This window comes from Mobula birostris, chromosome 13 (assembly GCF_030028105.1).
Source record: "Mobula birostris isolate sMobBir1 chromosome 13, sMobBir1.hap1, whole genome shotgun sequence".
Taxonomy (NCBI): Eukaryota; Metazoa; Chordata; class Chondrichthyes; order Myliobatiformes; family Myliobatidae; genus Mobula; species Mobula birostris.
The window spans coordinates 8,773,191-8,789,812 of record NC_092382.1 but is presented as its reverse complement, the minus strand read 5'-3'; the positions used below and the strand labels follow the sequence as shown (position 1 = coordinate 8,789,812).

At 44.8% G+C, this 16,622-nt stretch overlaps 1 protein-coding gene across 1 annotated transcript; it reads right to left on the bottom strand.

Moving 5' to 3' along the window:
* Positions 1–4,158: 4,158 nt before the first annotated feature.
* Positions 4,159–16,191, bottom strand: LOC140207444 (uncharacterized). Its single transcript, XM_072275966.1, has 3 exons — positions 16,111–16,191; positions 15,828–15,965; positions 4,159–7,781 (listed from the first exon to the last, which is right to left on the bottom strand). The coding sequence occupies exons 1-3, from the start codon at positions 16,189–16,191 to the stop codon at positions 6,504–6,506; spliced, it is 1,497 nt and encodes a 498-aa protein (XP_072132067.1). The 3' UTR covers positions 4,159–6,503.
* Positions 16,192–16,622: the final 431 nt, after the last annotated feature.

The following is a 16,622-nucleotide window of genomic DNA, read 5'->3' as shown; positions in this document are numbered from 1 at the left end:
TAGCCTAGTGTAGTTTTGTGTTGTTTCATGTAGCACCATGGTCCTGGAGGTATGTTGTTTTTACTGTGCACAGCAGTTTATGATCGAAATCACAATAAAAAGTGACTTGACTTGACTATACCGAGCGTCACTTTATGGACATACAATCAATCCGTGCACAGTTTACAAGCTGTGGATATATGTTTTTACTATTGTGTTTTTGTGCTGCATTGAAGCCGGAGTAATAATTATTTTGATCCCATTCATATTTGTCTGCTGGAAATGGAATTAAACTACCTTGAATCTTGAACAAACATTTCAGCAGACTGCAGCGTCACATTTCTGTCTCTCAGTGTTCCTGCGGCAGAGCGTCACCCGGTGACAATGGAGTCCACAAATCAGGGGCTCCTGTTATTGTGGCAAATCACCACCAAGTGGCGGTGTTGTCCACAAGAGGGAGAGGTTTGCAGTGATATGGAGGGGTGTAGGGGGCTGGAAGCCAACTCTGCAAGTGGATGAAGTGCCAGACCTGCCCCAAACCACCCTCCCCACCACCAGTCAGGGCCCCAAACAGTCCTTCCACATGAGGCAACTTTTCAACATCATCACTGTTGGGGTCATCTCCTGTTTCCAGTTTTCCAGGTGTGGCCTCCTCGACATTAGTGAGACCCGATGTAGTCTCTGCATTCTGCACTCTGTCCCAATGGGATTCTGCAGATATTGGAGATGCAAAGTCACATACACAAAATGTTGGAGGAAGTCAGGAGGTCAGGTAGCTTCTACAGAGGGGGATAAATCAAAACAGAGATTTCCTGCTGAGACCCTTCATCAGGACTGGAAGTGGGGAGAAGCCGGAATAAGATGGTGCAGGGAGTGGAAAGAGTCCAAGCTGGTAGATAATAGGTGAAGTCAGGTAAGAGTGAAGGTGAGTGGGTGGGGGAGGTGGGAGATGAAGTGAGACGCTGTGAGGTGGAAGCTGGAAAATGCAAAGGGCTGAAAAGAAGGAATCTGATAGGATCAGAGAGCGGACCATGGGGAGAAAAGGAAGTAAAAGCGGAACCAGAGGGAGACGATCCGCAGTGAAGAGAGAAGTTGGGAGACAGAATGGAGGAGACGGGCGTGTAGATTGATGAAAGGAAAAGGTGGAGGTGGAAGTTAAAGATATCGATGTTCATGCCATCGAGTTGTAAACTACCCAGATGTAGTATGTGTTGTTGCTCCTTTAACCTGAGAGTGGACTCATCGTGTTAGTGAAACCGGAAGGGAGAGTGGATTAATAACTTTCCCCTGCGATCCCTATTAAATCGATCCTCTCTCACCTTAAAGTGGTGCCCACTGGTTGTTGATTCCACAAAAGTGGGGAAAAAGGGAAAAAAAACCATCGAAAACCTACATCACAATACAGGCACTTTGGCCCACAAAGTTGTGCCGAGCATGTCCCTACCTAAGAAATTACTAGGCTTACCCATAGCTCTCTATTTTTCTAAGATCCATGTACCTATCCAAAGGTCTCTTAAAATACCATATCGTGTCTGCTTCCACCACCGTTGCCGGCAGCACATTCCACACACTCACCAATCTTTGCGTTAAAAAAAAACTTACCCCTGACATCTCCTCTGTACCTACTCCCCAGCACCTTAAACCTGTGCCCTCTTGTAGCAGCCATTTCAGCCCTGGGAAAAAAACCTCTGACTATCCACACGATCAATACCTCTCATCAACTTATACACCTCTATCAGGTCACCTCTCATCCTCCGTTGCTCCAAGGAGAAAAGGCCGAGTTCACTCATCTGCTCACGTTCCCCATTTCTGTACCCTCAGGGTTTGGAACACCTGCATCATGTCAGCCTCAATCTCCTGCACTTCAAGGTGTGAAGTCCCAACCTGCCCAGCCTCTCTCCAGAACTCAGTCCCTCGAGTACCGGCACCATTCTCGTAAATCTCTCCTGCACTCATTCCTGCTTGATGTCCTCTCTCCTACAGCAGAATGACCAAAACTGGATACAATAATCCAGGCACGGATACCGTAACAATACCCTAACCCTAATGCAACCTCACTAGCCTCTTCTTCAGAACATGAGCCACGAGATATGAGACAGAGGCTGCTCAGCCAATCGAGTCTGTTCCACCATTCCTTTGTGTCCAATTGATTATCTCTCTCAACCCCATTCTCCTGCCTTCTCCCCTTAATCCGTGAACATCCATTGAAAACACACTCAGTGACTTGGCCTCTGCTCCATCTGTGGCAATGAATTCCAAAGATTTACCACTCCCTGACTACAGAAATTCCTCCTCATCTCTGCTGTCAGTGGATGCTCTATACATTGAGGCCGTGGCCTCTGGTCCCAGACCCACACAGCGTAGGGTGCATCTTCTTCATAGCCACTCTGTCCAGGCCTTTCAATATTTGATAGGTTTCAATGAGATCCCCTCTCTTTCTTCTGGACCAGTGAGTACAGGGTCAAAGCCGTCTAACGCTCCTCATACGTTAACCCTGTCATTCCTGGAATCATTCTTGTGAACCTTCTCCGGACGCGCTCCAATACGAGCACATCTTTTTCTCAGATAAGGGGTCGGAAACTGGTCACAATACACCAACAGCAATCTGACCGATGTGTTATAAAGCTACAGTGTCACATCCTTGCTCTTATATGCGAACATTACAGCTGTCATCCTTAATCAACTCAATCTGCAAGCAAACCTTCAGGGGCTCCTGCTCACCGACTCCCAAGTACCTATTTCTGATTTTTGTATTTTCTCCCATTTATTTTTTTTCTCTCTGTCTTTATTCTTTCTACCAATTGTACATGACCGTACACTTGCATACACTGTATTTCATCTGCTACTTCATTGTCTGTTCTCCAAACCTATCAAAGTCCTTCTGCAGACTCCGGCTCTGCTCTAAACTACCTGTCCCGTACCTATCTTTGTATCAACTGCAAAGTTCATCACCCAGGTATCAATTCTGTCATCCATATCATTCAGATTTAATATGAAAACATGTGGTCTCAATACTGCCCCCTACGGAACACCATTAGTTACTGACAGCAAAACAGAATTGCCCACATTATTCTGACTCTTTCTCCCTTGTCAGTCAGGCAATCTTCAACCCATACAAGTATCTTTCCTGTAATTCCATGAGCTGTGATCTTGTTAAGCAGCCTCACATTTATTCCACATCTGACTTGAGCTTCTCCTTCTCTAATGTCAGGGTGAATTTGATCATATTTAGTCACTTGCCCCTAAGGGTTCTTTGAACGTAAGTGACCTAATTAATTCCAGTTCATTACAACACCCAATCCAGAATAGCTGATCCCCAAGTGGGCTCAACCACGAGCTGCTCTAAAAAAGCATCTTGTAGGCATTCTAGGAATTCCTCCTCTTGAGAACAACACACTTAATTTTCCTTATCACCTGCATGACAATCCTCCATGACTATTGTAACATTGCCCTTTTGGCACGCATTTTTAATCTCCCATTGTCATTTGTGGACCACATACTTACAACTGATTGGAGGTCTCTATAAAATTCCCATCAGGGATCTTTGTTTTCACATTTGCTGTTCCTTAATTCTACCCACAGATTCTACACCTTCCAACCCAATGCCACCTCTTTCTAATGATTTTAATTAATATTTTACCAACAGAGCCACACAACCCCACTATTAGATTGTTCTTTCAACAAACATACAAGTATCTGGGAAACAAGAGGACCTGCAGATGCTAGGAATCTAGAGAACTACACACAAAGTGCTGGAGGAGCTCAGCATGTCAGGCAGCATCTATGGATGGGAATCAACATTTCGGGCCAAGACCCTTCATCGGGACTCTTGATACCCACCTATCTGGAATATCAACAAGCAAAGAAAATAAAAAGTAGTGTGAAATAGGGAAAACCTTTGTCAAAATTTAGTTCAAGGCTTAAAAAAAACCTGCCAAACAGAGATCAATTGTTAACAAATACAACAAAGGCAATAAACACTTTCATCAATACCGACATTGACTTTTTTTTAAAATAAAAATATCTTGGTCCCATTTCAATCAGCAAAATTTACAAAGATAACTAAGAACTGAAATGATAACTTTAGAAAAGGCTATTTACACTCAAACCCACTTAGATTGGACAGAATGAGGAAGAGAAATAACACACATGAAAAAGAAATCACACAACAGTCAGATACAACTTGAAAGTAAATATTTTCATCAAAAATGAACACAATTCAGCACTCCAGGTGTGTATATGCAATTGTGATAAGTAATACAGACCAGAAACTTAAATGAGAGGCCAACTCAGAAAAATGAATAATCACTATGGAAGAAAACATTAACCAGTGGAATGAGTACGACCCTCCATGGGAGACATCCCAACGATCTGAGCAGATGAGATGTTGACAAGGAAGCATCGAGCACCTGACTGAGAGTTGGAGACCTCTTCCCAGAAACAGAGGGGTTCCTTGCAGAAATACGGGACAAGGTGGGTAACAAAAGGAAACAAACAAATGAAAATATATGAAATACAAACCAACAATGCAGCAAGTGCAGAAAATGCCAAGAGAAACCAGACACCATCCAACACATTCCAGGATCCTGCAGCAGTTTAACTCAATCTGATTACTTACACAGGTACAATCAAGTGGCAAATATCATTCACCAAAATCTTACTTCAAAATATAATCTCATGAATGACCACCATAATTTCATTGAGGCACCATAGATTCACGCCTGATTCAGTTTCAGAGTCAAAATCTTACAAATTATATAATAATCACTACATTACTACTAACAGGACAATCAATAACCATCCAGATATAATATTACAGGATAAACAAGCAGGAACAACTCCCTCAATAGATAAAACCATTCCAAACACACAGGTTCCTCGACCAGTGGAGCACCTCACCACAGGCATTGTTTGTATCATCAGTCAGACAATGGAAAGATTTTCTCTGTCAATCAGCTTCCAAATGTTGCCACTCTGTCATTCGTTGCCACATCCCGCTGCTGATTCCCTTCTCCTCATCATACATTCTTATACCGACCATCGTCCAGAGCCCCAAACTCTGCCCTGTGCGGACCAACCTCTGGTTTCTGACCCTGAGTCCATTGAACATCCAACTAATGGTTTCCCATTCTGCTTTCAGTCTTTAGAGGAGAGTAGTGTTTTCAACAACACTGTAGAAGCAGTGAAAATGGCCCATAATGTGGAAATGAGCCCTGAATAAGGAGATTAACTCCCAATGTCATTCTTTCTCAGTCCAGAGATTTGAGGGGTGAAGAACATCTCAGACAGAACTGCAGTCAGCTCAACTTCTTCAGTCTGCAGAAAATTCAAGGGAAACCTCTTCACCCACACAGTGGTGACTGGGGCCCATCCCACAGGGAGAGTGAGAGATGAACAACAGGGGAGGATTCAAAAGGGCTGTCGTGGAACTGAATCACTGGCTGGGTCCAGCAGGCCTGAGTACACTGGTTGTGTTATAAACACGCTAAGTACCAAAGACAGAGTTTAAAATAGAACTGATTAATTTGTCACAGATGCAGAATGTTAAACTCCAGTCCCATTAAAGGTGAATATGTAGCAGAAGAAACTCCTCCCATGCCCAGTGACCAGGGTGCAGACTGGGTGTGGTGAGCAGCAGCAATAATTGCAGAGTTCAGCACCGACAGTCACTCTCGAAATTGCATTCAGCAACAGTGATGGACAAATATCCAGCATGCAGCTTATTGAAACTTTCTCCCCAGTGTGAACCTGGCAGTATGTCACAAGTGTAACATGCTGTAAGGTTTCACTGCTAATGTAATGGCCTCTCTGCAATGGTTCACTGCTGAGGTAGTGGTTTCTCTGTAGCAGTAACATTTAGGTTATGACTAGAGATAACAGGGTTTTGGAGTACGGGGCTATCCAATGGGAGAAATGTTCTTTCTTGAGAGTCTGGAAGAGAGATTTTCATGGTCTTTTGCCAAGGAGGGATGAGAAGACGTGAATGGAGAGAGTGGGCCCTTTTTCTTTATTTTGTTTTCTTTACTAACCCTGTAGTCAAAATAAGAATTATAATTCTCAATTATTTAATCACATATTGTGTACTGCTTGTTATTTTGGGGTACTGATTTGTAACAGGGGACACATCGTGCAGCATCCACCCAAACGAGATTTCTTAAGATTGGCCGGGCCGGGAGCTATCGACCCCCACATTAAACTGCTAGTCGAAGTGAGAGTTACAAGGTTAGATGACTGAGTGAATCGCTTCCCACATTCACAGCGGTTGAACGGGTTTCCCCAGTGTGAACTCAATGATGCAAACCTGATTGATTTGGCTGAGAGATTCTCTGCCCAAAGTCCGAGCAGGAGATCTGCCTCTCCCCAGTGTGAACACACTGATGTCTCTGTAGTTGAGATGACCGAGTGAATCCCTTCCCACAGTCTGAGCAGGTGAACGGCCTCTACCCAGTGTGAGCTTGCTGGTATCTCTGTAGTTGAGATGACCGAGTGAATCCCTTCCCACAACCAAAGCAGGTGAACAGCCTCTACCCAGTGTGAGCTTGCTGGTGTCTCTGTAGGTGGATTAACTGAGTGAATCCTTTCCCACACTCTGAGCAGGTGAATGGTCTTTCCCCAGTGTGAACTCGCTGATGTACCTTTAGTTGTGATGACAGAATGAATCCCTTCCCACACACTGAGCAGGAGAACGGCCTCTCACCAGTGTGAACTGACTGGTGTCTCAGTAACTGAGATGACGAAGTGAATCCCTTCCCACAGTCTGAGCAGGTGAATGGCCTCTCCCCAGTGTGAACTCGCTGATGTACCTTCAGTTGAGATGACGAAGTGAATCCCTTCCCACAGTCCGAGCAGGTGAACAGCCACTCTCCAGTGTGAACTGACTGGTGTCTCAGTAACTGAGATGACGAAGTGAATCCCTTCCCACAATCTGAGCAGGTGAATGGCCTCTCTCCATTGTAAACTCTCTGATGCGCCTTCAAATTCGATGACAAAGTAAATCCCTTCCCACAGACTGAGCAGGTGAACGGCCTCTCCCCAGTGTGAACTCGCTGATGTACCTTCAGTTGAGATGATGTAGTGAATCCCTTCCCACATTCCGAGCAGGTGAACGGCCTCTCCCCAGTGTGAACTCGCTGGTGAGCCATTAGGTCAGATGACCAAGTGAATCCCTTCCCACAGTCTGAGCAGGTGAATGGCCTCTCCCCAGTGTGAACTCGCTGGTGTGCCATTAGGGGGGATGACTGAGTGAATCCCTTCCCACAGTCTGTGCAGGTGAATGGCCACTCTCCAGTGTGAACTGACTGGTGTCTCAGTAGGTGAGATCCCTGAGTGAATCCCTTCCCACAGTTTGAGCAGGTGAATGGCCTCTCTCCAGTGTGAACTTGCTGATGTACCTTCAGTTGAGATGACTGAGTGAATTCCTTCCCACACACTGAACAAGTGAACGGCCTCTCCCCAGTGTGAACTCGCTGATGTACCTTCAGTTGAGATGACGAAGTGAATCCCTTCCCACAGTCTGAGCAGGTGAACGGCCTCTCCCCGGTGTGAACTCGCTGGTGAGCCATTAGGTTAGATGACCGAGTGAATCCCTTCCCACAGTCTGTGCAGGTGAATGGCCTCTCTCCTGTGTAAAATGACGAGCGTGCCAGTCGGTCAGATGACCAAGTGAATCCCTCCCCACAGTCTGAGCAGGAAGGATAGTTGATTGAATCCCTTGCTCCACTTCTTAAATTTCTGGACAGAGACAGCAAAACCAGCGTATTGTGTTCGAGGTTCCCATAGACAAATTCCTTGTCATTTTTAACCTGTAAAAAGATTTACAAAATCCATCAATGGGTGAAGGACAACATTTCAGATGAGATCACGAGTTGTCACGGTTGGTCTGGCATCACTCTGTTTCAGCGAAATTCAACCCTAGTTGGAGACAGAAGTCATCTTCTAACTGGGCACAGTGCTGGTATCTGGAATGACCATCAAATTCTCTGATGCTCTTCCTGTCTCTATGAGAATGGGGCATTTCTGTCATCTCCAATCTGTGACCTGGCTCAGTTTGACTCTCTCCATTGGTATTATTCCCTGTTCCCATTGAATTCCATGGGTTCCTGGTCCCACAGTAACTGAAACACGAATAGCCGGCAGTGCATTCCACCATTCTCTGTGTGAAAAACCTACCCCTGTCATCCGCTCGTTATCTATTTACAAGCACCTTAAAACTATGTCCCCTCGTGTTAGCCATTTAGCCCTGGGAATAAACCTCTGGCTATCCACACAATCAATGTCCCTCATCATCTTATACATCTAAGAAAGGCTCTAAACATGAACAAGGAAATTATACACTGCTTTGAGGATTTGTTAGAAATATACAAAATTATGAGGGTATAGATAAGGTAAATGCTAGTAGCTTTTTCCACTGAGGCTGGGTGGGATGACAACCAGAGGTCATGGGTAAGTGGGGAAGGTGAAAATTTAACGGGAACATTTGGAAAAGCTCTTTACTGAAATGGTCGTGAGCGTGTGGAATAAGATGCCAGCACGTGGTGAATATGAGCTCGGTTTCACCATTTAAAGAAGTTTGGATGGGAGCCTTGATGGTTTGGGTATGGAGAGCGATGGTCCCAGTGCTGGTAGTTGCATTAGACAGATTAAATGATTTTTCGTCATTGACTAGATGGGCCAAATAGCCTGTTTCTGCACTGAACCTCTCCATGTTACTATGACAGAGAGGCTGGTCAAACTTGTTTGGAAGGGAAAAGGTGGGAGTGACAATGGAGCAGCAATGGCTGGAGTTTCTGGGAGCAATTCAGGAGCTGAGTGATAGATACATCCCAAAGAAGTGGAAGCATTGGAAACGCAGGAGGACACAACTGTGGATGAAATGAGAAGCCAAAGCCAACATAAAAGCCAAAGAGAGGGCAAACAGAAGAGCAAAAACTATTGGGAAGCTTTCAGAAACCAACAGAAGACAACAAAAAAAAAGTCGGATGAGCTTGGGGGTGGAATTATGATATTGTAGTCATTAATGAGTCTTGGTAGCACCCAACAGTCTGAGGCATTTGGAGGAACAAAATATCCCGGGCCTCAATATCTCTTGAAAACCGAGGTTCCCTGCACCAGTTACCTTTCAACTTTTATTTTGGCAGGCACGTACAAACTCTACACCCTCAGAATTTCACTTCTGAAGGCCTCCCACTTACCAAGTACTCCTTTGTCAGAAAACGCCTGTCCCAAACCACACTTGCCAGATCCTGTCTGATACCATCAAGATTGACCTTTCTCCAATTTAGAATCTCAACCCGTGGTCCAGACCTATCTTTTCCCATATTTACTTTGAATCTTATGGCATTATGATCACTAATTTCTGTCACCAGCCCTGGATCATCAGCTCATTGCACACTTCTACGTCAGGAATTCTACGTACTGATTAAGGGCACATTTGACAAACTCTACCCCATCTAGTCCTTTTACAGTATGGAGGTCCCAGTCAATATATGGAAAGTTAAAATCACTCACTGAATCAATCTTTGTTTCTTGGCATGGTCTGCGATCTCTCTACAAATTTGTTCCTCTAAATCCCTCAGACTGTTGGTTGCAACCAATTCCCAATAATGGCTACAATATCATAATTCCCTGTCCTGAGCTCATCTGGCTTTCCTATGATGCTTCTTGCATTGTGATATACACAGCTCAGCACATTCATCGCACCATGCTCAACCATTTGATTGCCGACTCTATCTGAGGTCTGAACAACATCTGACTGGTGTCAAGAGGACAAACTCTCCCTCATTGTCACAAAAACAAAGGAGCTGATTGTGGATGACAGGAGGAATGGAGACAGGCTAACCCCTATTGACATCAGTGGATCTGGGGTTGAGAGGGTGAACAGCTTTAAGTTCCTCAGCATAAACATCACCGAGGATCTCACATGGTCTGTTCATACCGGCTGTGTTGTGAAAAGAGCACAACAGCACCTCCTTCACCTCAGACGGTTGAAGAAGGCTGGGATGGTGCCCCAAATCCTAAGAACTTTCTACAGGAACAGAATTGAGAACATCCTGACTGGCTGCATCACTGCCTGGTATGGGAACTGTACTTCCCTTAATCACAGGAACCTGCAGAGAGTGGTGCGGACAGCCCAGCGCATCTGTAGATGTGAACTTCCCACTATTCAGGACATTTACAGAGAAAGGTGTGCAAAAAGAGCCCAAAGGATATTGGGGACCCAATTCACAACCACAAATCACAACCATTGGATGTTCCTGCGGCTACCATCCAGGAAACGGTACCACAGCAAAAGGACCAACAGGCTCCGGGACATCATCTTCCACCAGGCCATCAGACTGATTAATTCATGCTGATACAATTGCATAACTATGTTATATTGACTGACCTATGTACAAATTATTTATTATAATTTACTATAAATTACACATTGCTGATTTAGCTGGAGACATAACATAAAGATTTCTACTCCTCATGTATATGAAGGATGTATGTAATAAAAGTCAATTCAATTCAATTCACCCTCTCCACTATCTGTTCTGTCATTCTGGCTCCCATTCCCCCAACAACTTATTTTAACCACATCACCCCCTCCCCCCACACTAGCACTAGCAAGCCTTACCACTGGGATATTAGTCCCCTCTTGTTCTGTTCCCCTAACAAACGAATCCCCTATCACCCCTTTGACTTTCCTCTGCCAGGTAAATCCCCCCAACAGTTTCTAAAGTGGATCCACCTGTTGTTGTGTGGGATGGCCACAAGAGTACTCTGCGATGGCTATTTAACCTCATTCCCCTTCCCGACTCTCACCAAGTTTCCTGTGTCCTGCACTTCAGGTGTAACTCACCTCTCTTCATGTCATATCTATCACCCCCTCCAGCTCCTGGATGATCCGGAATTCATCCGTTTCAAGTTCCAACTCCTTAAAGTGCAGGGTTACAAGCTGCAGCTGGATGCACATCTTGTAGGTGAGGGCATCAGGGACACTGGAGGTCTCCCCACCTTCCCACCAATGTCCTCCCTAATTTGCAATGACCAGTGTGCACATAAATCTTGTATTGTGCTTTTTTTTACCCAGTGTGCACAGTGAATTTTATATAGAGTGGTATTCATTTTAACAGCTATCAAATCATTGTCAATAAGAACTTTGATTTCCTCTGGGTTTGATCGAGTCCCATCTGCATTCTCACACAACCTATGTAACAGGCCTGTAACGGGTAATGAAGGATTTTCTCACCAGAGCTTTTGCACATTGTCCATATTTGGTTTGCTTGCTGAATTACGCTTCAAAAAGTCAGATTTCCAAATATCACTCCACTTCTTCCCACTTGTAAATTCTCCAGCAACTTTTGCATGGCCACAATATACACAGGTAACACCAGTTTCTGTATTGTACATAAATATTTCCCCTGAACCCTCCTGAGGAATTGAGGATATTAAAAAAATCATTTTGATCCTATGTAACCTCTGGCTGCAAGGATAACTGGGACTGTATAGGAATTTTTGAACAAGTAAACTCTGTCTTCTGCGGTTAGCTAAGACAGGCTCATTACTGGTTCTCTGCGGCTTGCAGAGAGATGCACTGAGAGCTGATAACATTATACCTTGCACCCTCTTTAGCTGATAATATTATACATTGTATCCTCATTTGAGTAAAGAGAGGAGGACTCGCCGATAAGGACAGGAATGAACATCTCTCTGTAATTAAATCAGGGCCTTGCAAAGGGAATACCTGATAAGGACTGGACAATTTATCAATCTGTAATTAAAACCTTGATTTAGTGAACTCTCTTATCTAAGTAATTAAGAATGCTGACCAATTAAATTAGCCAACATGATTAAAACTAATAATAAGGATTGGCCTGACAATGACCAAAATCAAATGCAACAAGCTTTGACATATTATTGGGACCCGGTTTTCCAAACCATATCAACCCCAACAGGAACTAATATTAAAGGTGAACATCTTAATTAACGAGAGCTGTATAACTCATCTCCTTCTACCTTAGGCTACAAATTTATCAATCACCCCTGCTGTGGACACTTTCTGGAGGTCCAAGATCCGTATGCAGCACGACCGCTGGACTAAGTGTGTAAATGTAGGACCGGGCTATGTTGAAAAATAAATATGTGAGGTTTTCTAAAATTGACTCCTTCTACCTTAGGCCAAGAACTTATCAATCACCCCTCGTGCTCACCGCTCTACAGCTACCCCGAGTTCTGGCTATTACTAAATGTGCGGCCCACAGCCACATGTCTGACCGGGTCACTAAAGGCAACGCTTTAGCAGATTAGACAGTGAAAAGTGCAGCACAATCCTCGGTAGTTGTAGTTCCCTCGGGTTCCCGTCAAGCAACCCTCTGTGACTGAAGCAGAACGGGTTTGCCAGACATGCGGGAGGTACGTACTTTTCAGGGGGACGCCTCTGAGGAGGAGCTCAAACTGTGGTCCCAGATGGGGTGTCGGAAAGACCCCGACCCAGGTTTTCAGATCACCCCAGTGGGACAGGTTTGTGTTCCTACACAGTTTTTACCAATATTGGTCGATTATATACATAATTGTACACACCTGGAAAAGGAGGGAATGGTCGGTAACCTGTACCCTGCACACCGGGTACGACTCCCTTGACAGGTGAATCTTTCTCGTGTCTACAAGTTGATTTTATTGTATTGCCTAGAGTATATTGCTATAGATACTCCTTAGTTATTATAGATGTGTTTAGTAGATGGATTGAAGCTATTCCAACTACCAATAATACTGGTATGACTGTTGTGAAGGTATTATTATGGGAAATAATTCCCAGGTACTGAGAAACTGAGAGATACTGAGCTCTGACAATGGCCCACGCTTTGTGGTGAAAGTAGATAAAGAGACATGTAACAACATGTAACAACTTGGCTATCCAGCAACAACTCTACTGTGTACACAACCCACGGCCCACTGGCATTGTGGAAAGAGCCAATGGCACTCTGAAGAGTAAATTGGCCAAACTAACGGTGGAGACTGGACTCACTTGGTTGAAGGTTCTACCGTTAGCCCTGTTCCACATGAGGGTTACCCCACAGGGGAAAACAGGGTTGTCACCAGCTGAAATCATTTATGGACCGCCCATGAGGACACCCTGGGGACCAAGACCTTGGGTACCATTGTTCCCAGTAAGTCTACCAGCAAAATTCAATATGCATACCCTAGGGGAAGAGATGGGGAAATATACATGCAAACTAACCAAAATTTTCCAAGCATTACATTCACAGGTACGACAGGCTTACAAGGAAGAGAACTACCCCGCAGAGAGGAGTTACTATCTCACCCTAGAACCTGGGGATTTTGTCCTGATTAAGAACTGGGATCGAGGGAAACTCGAACCTCGGTGGAGAGGACCATATCAGGAGTTACTGACCACTCCCACGGCTGTGAAACTGAAGGGGCAATCTCGGTGGATACATCGAACAGACTACAAACATGTTACTAAAGGAACTGAGCAGAAGGACTCTCTCGGACTAAAGGAAGATGTATTGGTTGATAGTGGCATTTGTGTTTATGTCTTTCAGAGGGCTCACCCCAGCATCCGGGAGCCCCCATGTTAACACCTTTCTGTCTCTCTGTCACACCTATGCCAAACAGGTAGAACTAGGTGTCTGCTGGGTTTGTGCCGAAACTCCACAGCATGGTAAAACTATGATTACAATGTCAGAAATCCCGCTCAACCAGAGTGAGGAACTCTCAGCCTGGGCTTTCTCAAATAACACCCGGGGAAGAGAGGTGAGGAACTGTGGTCTAGTCAGAGATTACTGTGGCTGTCAGTGTTTTGAGGGATGGTATCTCAGGCCTCCACCAAACAGAAGTTCCTATACTGGGAAACATGCATCCTGGCCATACTTGCAGGTGGCCAGCAGCAGAGAAGAATAACTAAGACTGAACAACTTTGGATGATCACTTTTCTCTCCTATGGAGTAGCCAGGAATTCACGAGAGATAATCAATTTGGCTACAGCACTTGAGGAGCTGGCCACAATACTGCAGGGGCCCTCACAGAAACACAGGCCCAAGGAACAAAAATATCCACTGAAATTATTGCAATTTGGCAAACAGTCCTACAGAATCGTATGGCTTTAGATTTTATCCCAGCTGAGAAAGGGGGAACCTGTGCTATTATTGACGCAGAATGCTACACCTATTTCCCTAATGAGCCTACTAACATTACATCCCTCTCTGGCCAAGGAGACTGCAGCATTAAGTAGGGCAGGATTTACATGGGGTCAGCGAAGGGTCGAAATGGGGGTCTTCAAAGGCCTGATCAGTAATATGTGGGGCATGATATTGCATTATGGCCTAATAGTTGTACATATCATTGTTATAATTACTGTTGTACACTGTTTTTACCCACTGATAAGTCAATGTTGTATTCGGTTGCTTTCTCTGTAAAACATTACTGCTTTGATCATCATGTAATGGTCAAAAGGAGATCATTGTGGACTTCAGGCATGGCGGGAGTCACACTCACGTCCCCATCTACAACAACGGATCTGTAATGGAGTGTGTATCAAGCTTCAAATTCCTTGGTGTCCACATTTCCGCGGATCTCACCTGGTCCCTGAACTCCTCCATCCTGATCAAAAAGGCGCAACACGCCTTTATTTCCTACGGAGCATGAAGAAAGCTCACCTCTGTCCCAGGATATTGACGGACTTTTACCGCTGTACCATTGAGAGCATACTCAACAACTGCATCTCAGTGTGGTATGGCAGTTGTCCCATATCGGACTGCAAAGCACTCCAGCGTGTGATGAAAACTGCACAGCGGATTATCGGCACCCACTTGCCCACCATTGAGAACATCTACCATAAACGCTGCCTGGGCAGGGCGAAACACATTATCAAGGATGCATCTCACCCTAACCATGGACTTTTTACTCTCCTCCCATCCGGTAGGCACTACAGGAGCCTCCACTCCCACACCAGCAGGCACAGAAAGAGCTTCTTCCCTGAGGCTGTGACCCTGCTGAACCTCACATCACAGCACTAAGCAGTACTGCATCCATATTGTACTGTCTCAGTACTTTTATATTTGTGTGCTGTAGCACTTTTTTAATTCAGTTATTTTGTAAGTAACACTATTCTTTGCATTTCTGGTGGGATGCTAAATGCATTTCATTGGCTTTGTATTTGTACTCAGCACAATGACAATAAAGTTGAATCTAATGATAAATTATGTAAAAGGATTAACTCTTTGTTAAACAATAGCAGCCTGTTTTTCTGAAAGAAACTGCTGATGGTCAACAGATGTGCTGAGCCACGCTGAGCCATATTTCTTCTTGAGGGTGGCTAGCTGGGGTTTCAGGATGCTTATCTCCCTGTGCACTCATGTGTAGAGATAGGACAGCTTCAGTCTGTTCTGTGTGTAAGCCATTATGACTATTTTGTAAACTGACTTTAGGGGCTGTCATGGAGTAAATAACTTTGGCTCCAGCCTGTCTTGTGTTGGGACACCTGGACGGATATATCTGTGGTGTAAGAGGAATTGTTAGTCAGTTAGTGGATTGGGCAGAACAGTCATACACTGCTCCTGTTTGAGCGGCTAAGTGAGTAAGGCCAAAGTGCGTGGAATAAAGAGTTTGTACTTACACGGTCTCTGAGAGACTTTATCTGGATTCGACTTCCACAGAATGGGAGTGGTTTTAAAGGGCTGGGCTGCTGGAAGCACATTACCAGACCTGGAGTGATTGCAACTGGGTCTGACAGAGGCATAACAGGTTCTTCTGGGCACATTCAGTCTCACACCAACTATTTCCTGCCTTCCTTTGTACAGGTACGCAATGTCTAAAGGACCAGTGTTTAAGTAAATGAGACTCACCAAACTTTCTCCTGACTGAATCACTGGATTCTCCGAGTCAGATGGGTGCTCTCCAGTTGATGCTCTCAATCCTCGGGCTGGTTCACTTGTTGCTGTTCCCTCATCTTCAGTCGTGGTTCGCTTCCAGTTGGGGTTTTTCTTCCAATAAATCTCTCAGCGCAGGTCTAACTTTAACATGAAAGACAATGAAGCACATTAACAATAAAAAGGAAAAACAAACATTTCTGCTTAACGTTACGAAGAACAAAACTCACTGAAACTTGCCCCTCACATCTCCTCTGACCTTAAATGTATTCCACTTTTCAACCTCTTTGAATCGTCTGTCCACTCCATCTGTTCCTCTCATAATCTTATAAACGTCCATCCAGTCTCAGGCCAGCCTGTTCCGCTCTGGAGAAAACAACCCAAGTTTGTCCAGCCTCTCATTACAGCTCATGCCCTCTAACCCAGGCTAACCTCTTCTGCGCCCTCTCCAAAGCCCCGTCATCCTTCCCAGAGTGGGGTGATCAGAACTGTATGAAACACTCCGGATGTGGCCTGACTGGAGTTTTATAAAGCTGCAACACAACTTCCTGACGTTTGAACTCAATGCATCAACTAATGAAGACAACCACGCCATTTGCCTTCTTAACCACCTGATCAATCTGTGCAGTCTCTCTCAGGGAGCAATGAACTTGGAGTCTAAGATCCCTCTGATCATCAACACTGTTCAGGGTTTTGCATTTAACAGCGTACTGTCTCAGACATTCAACCTACCTGCCAAGGTGATCGTCACTAATCACATCTCACTGAGTT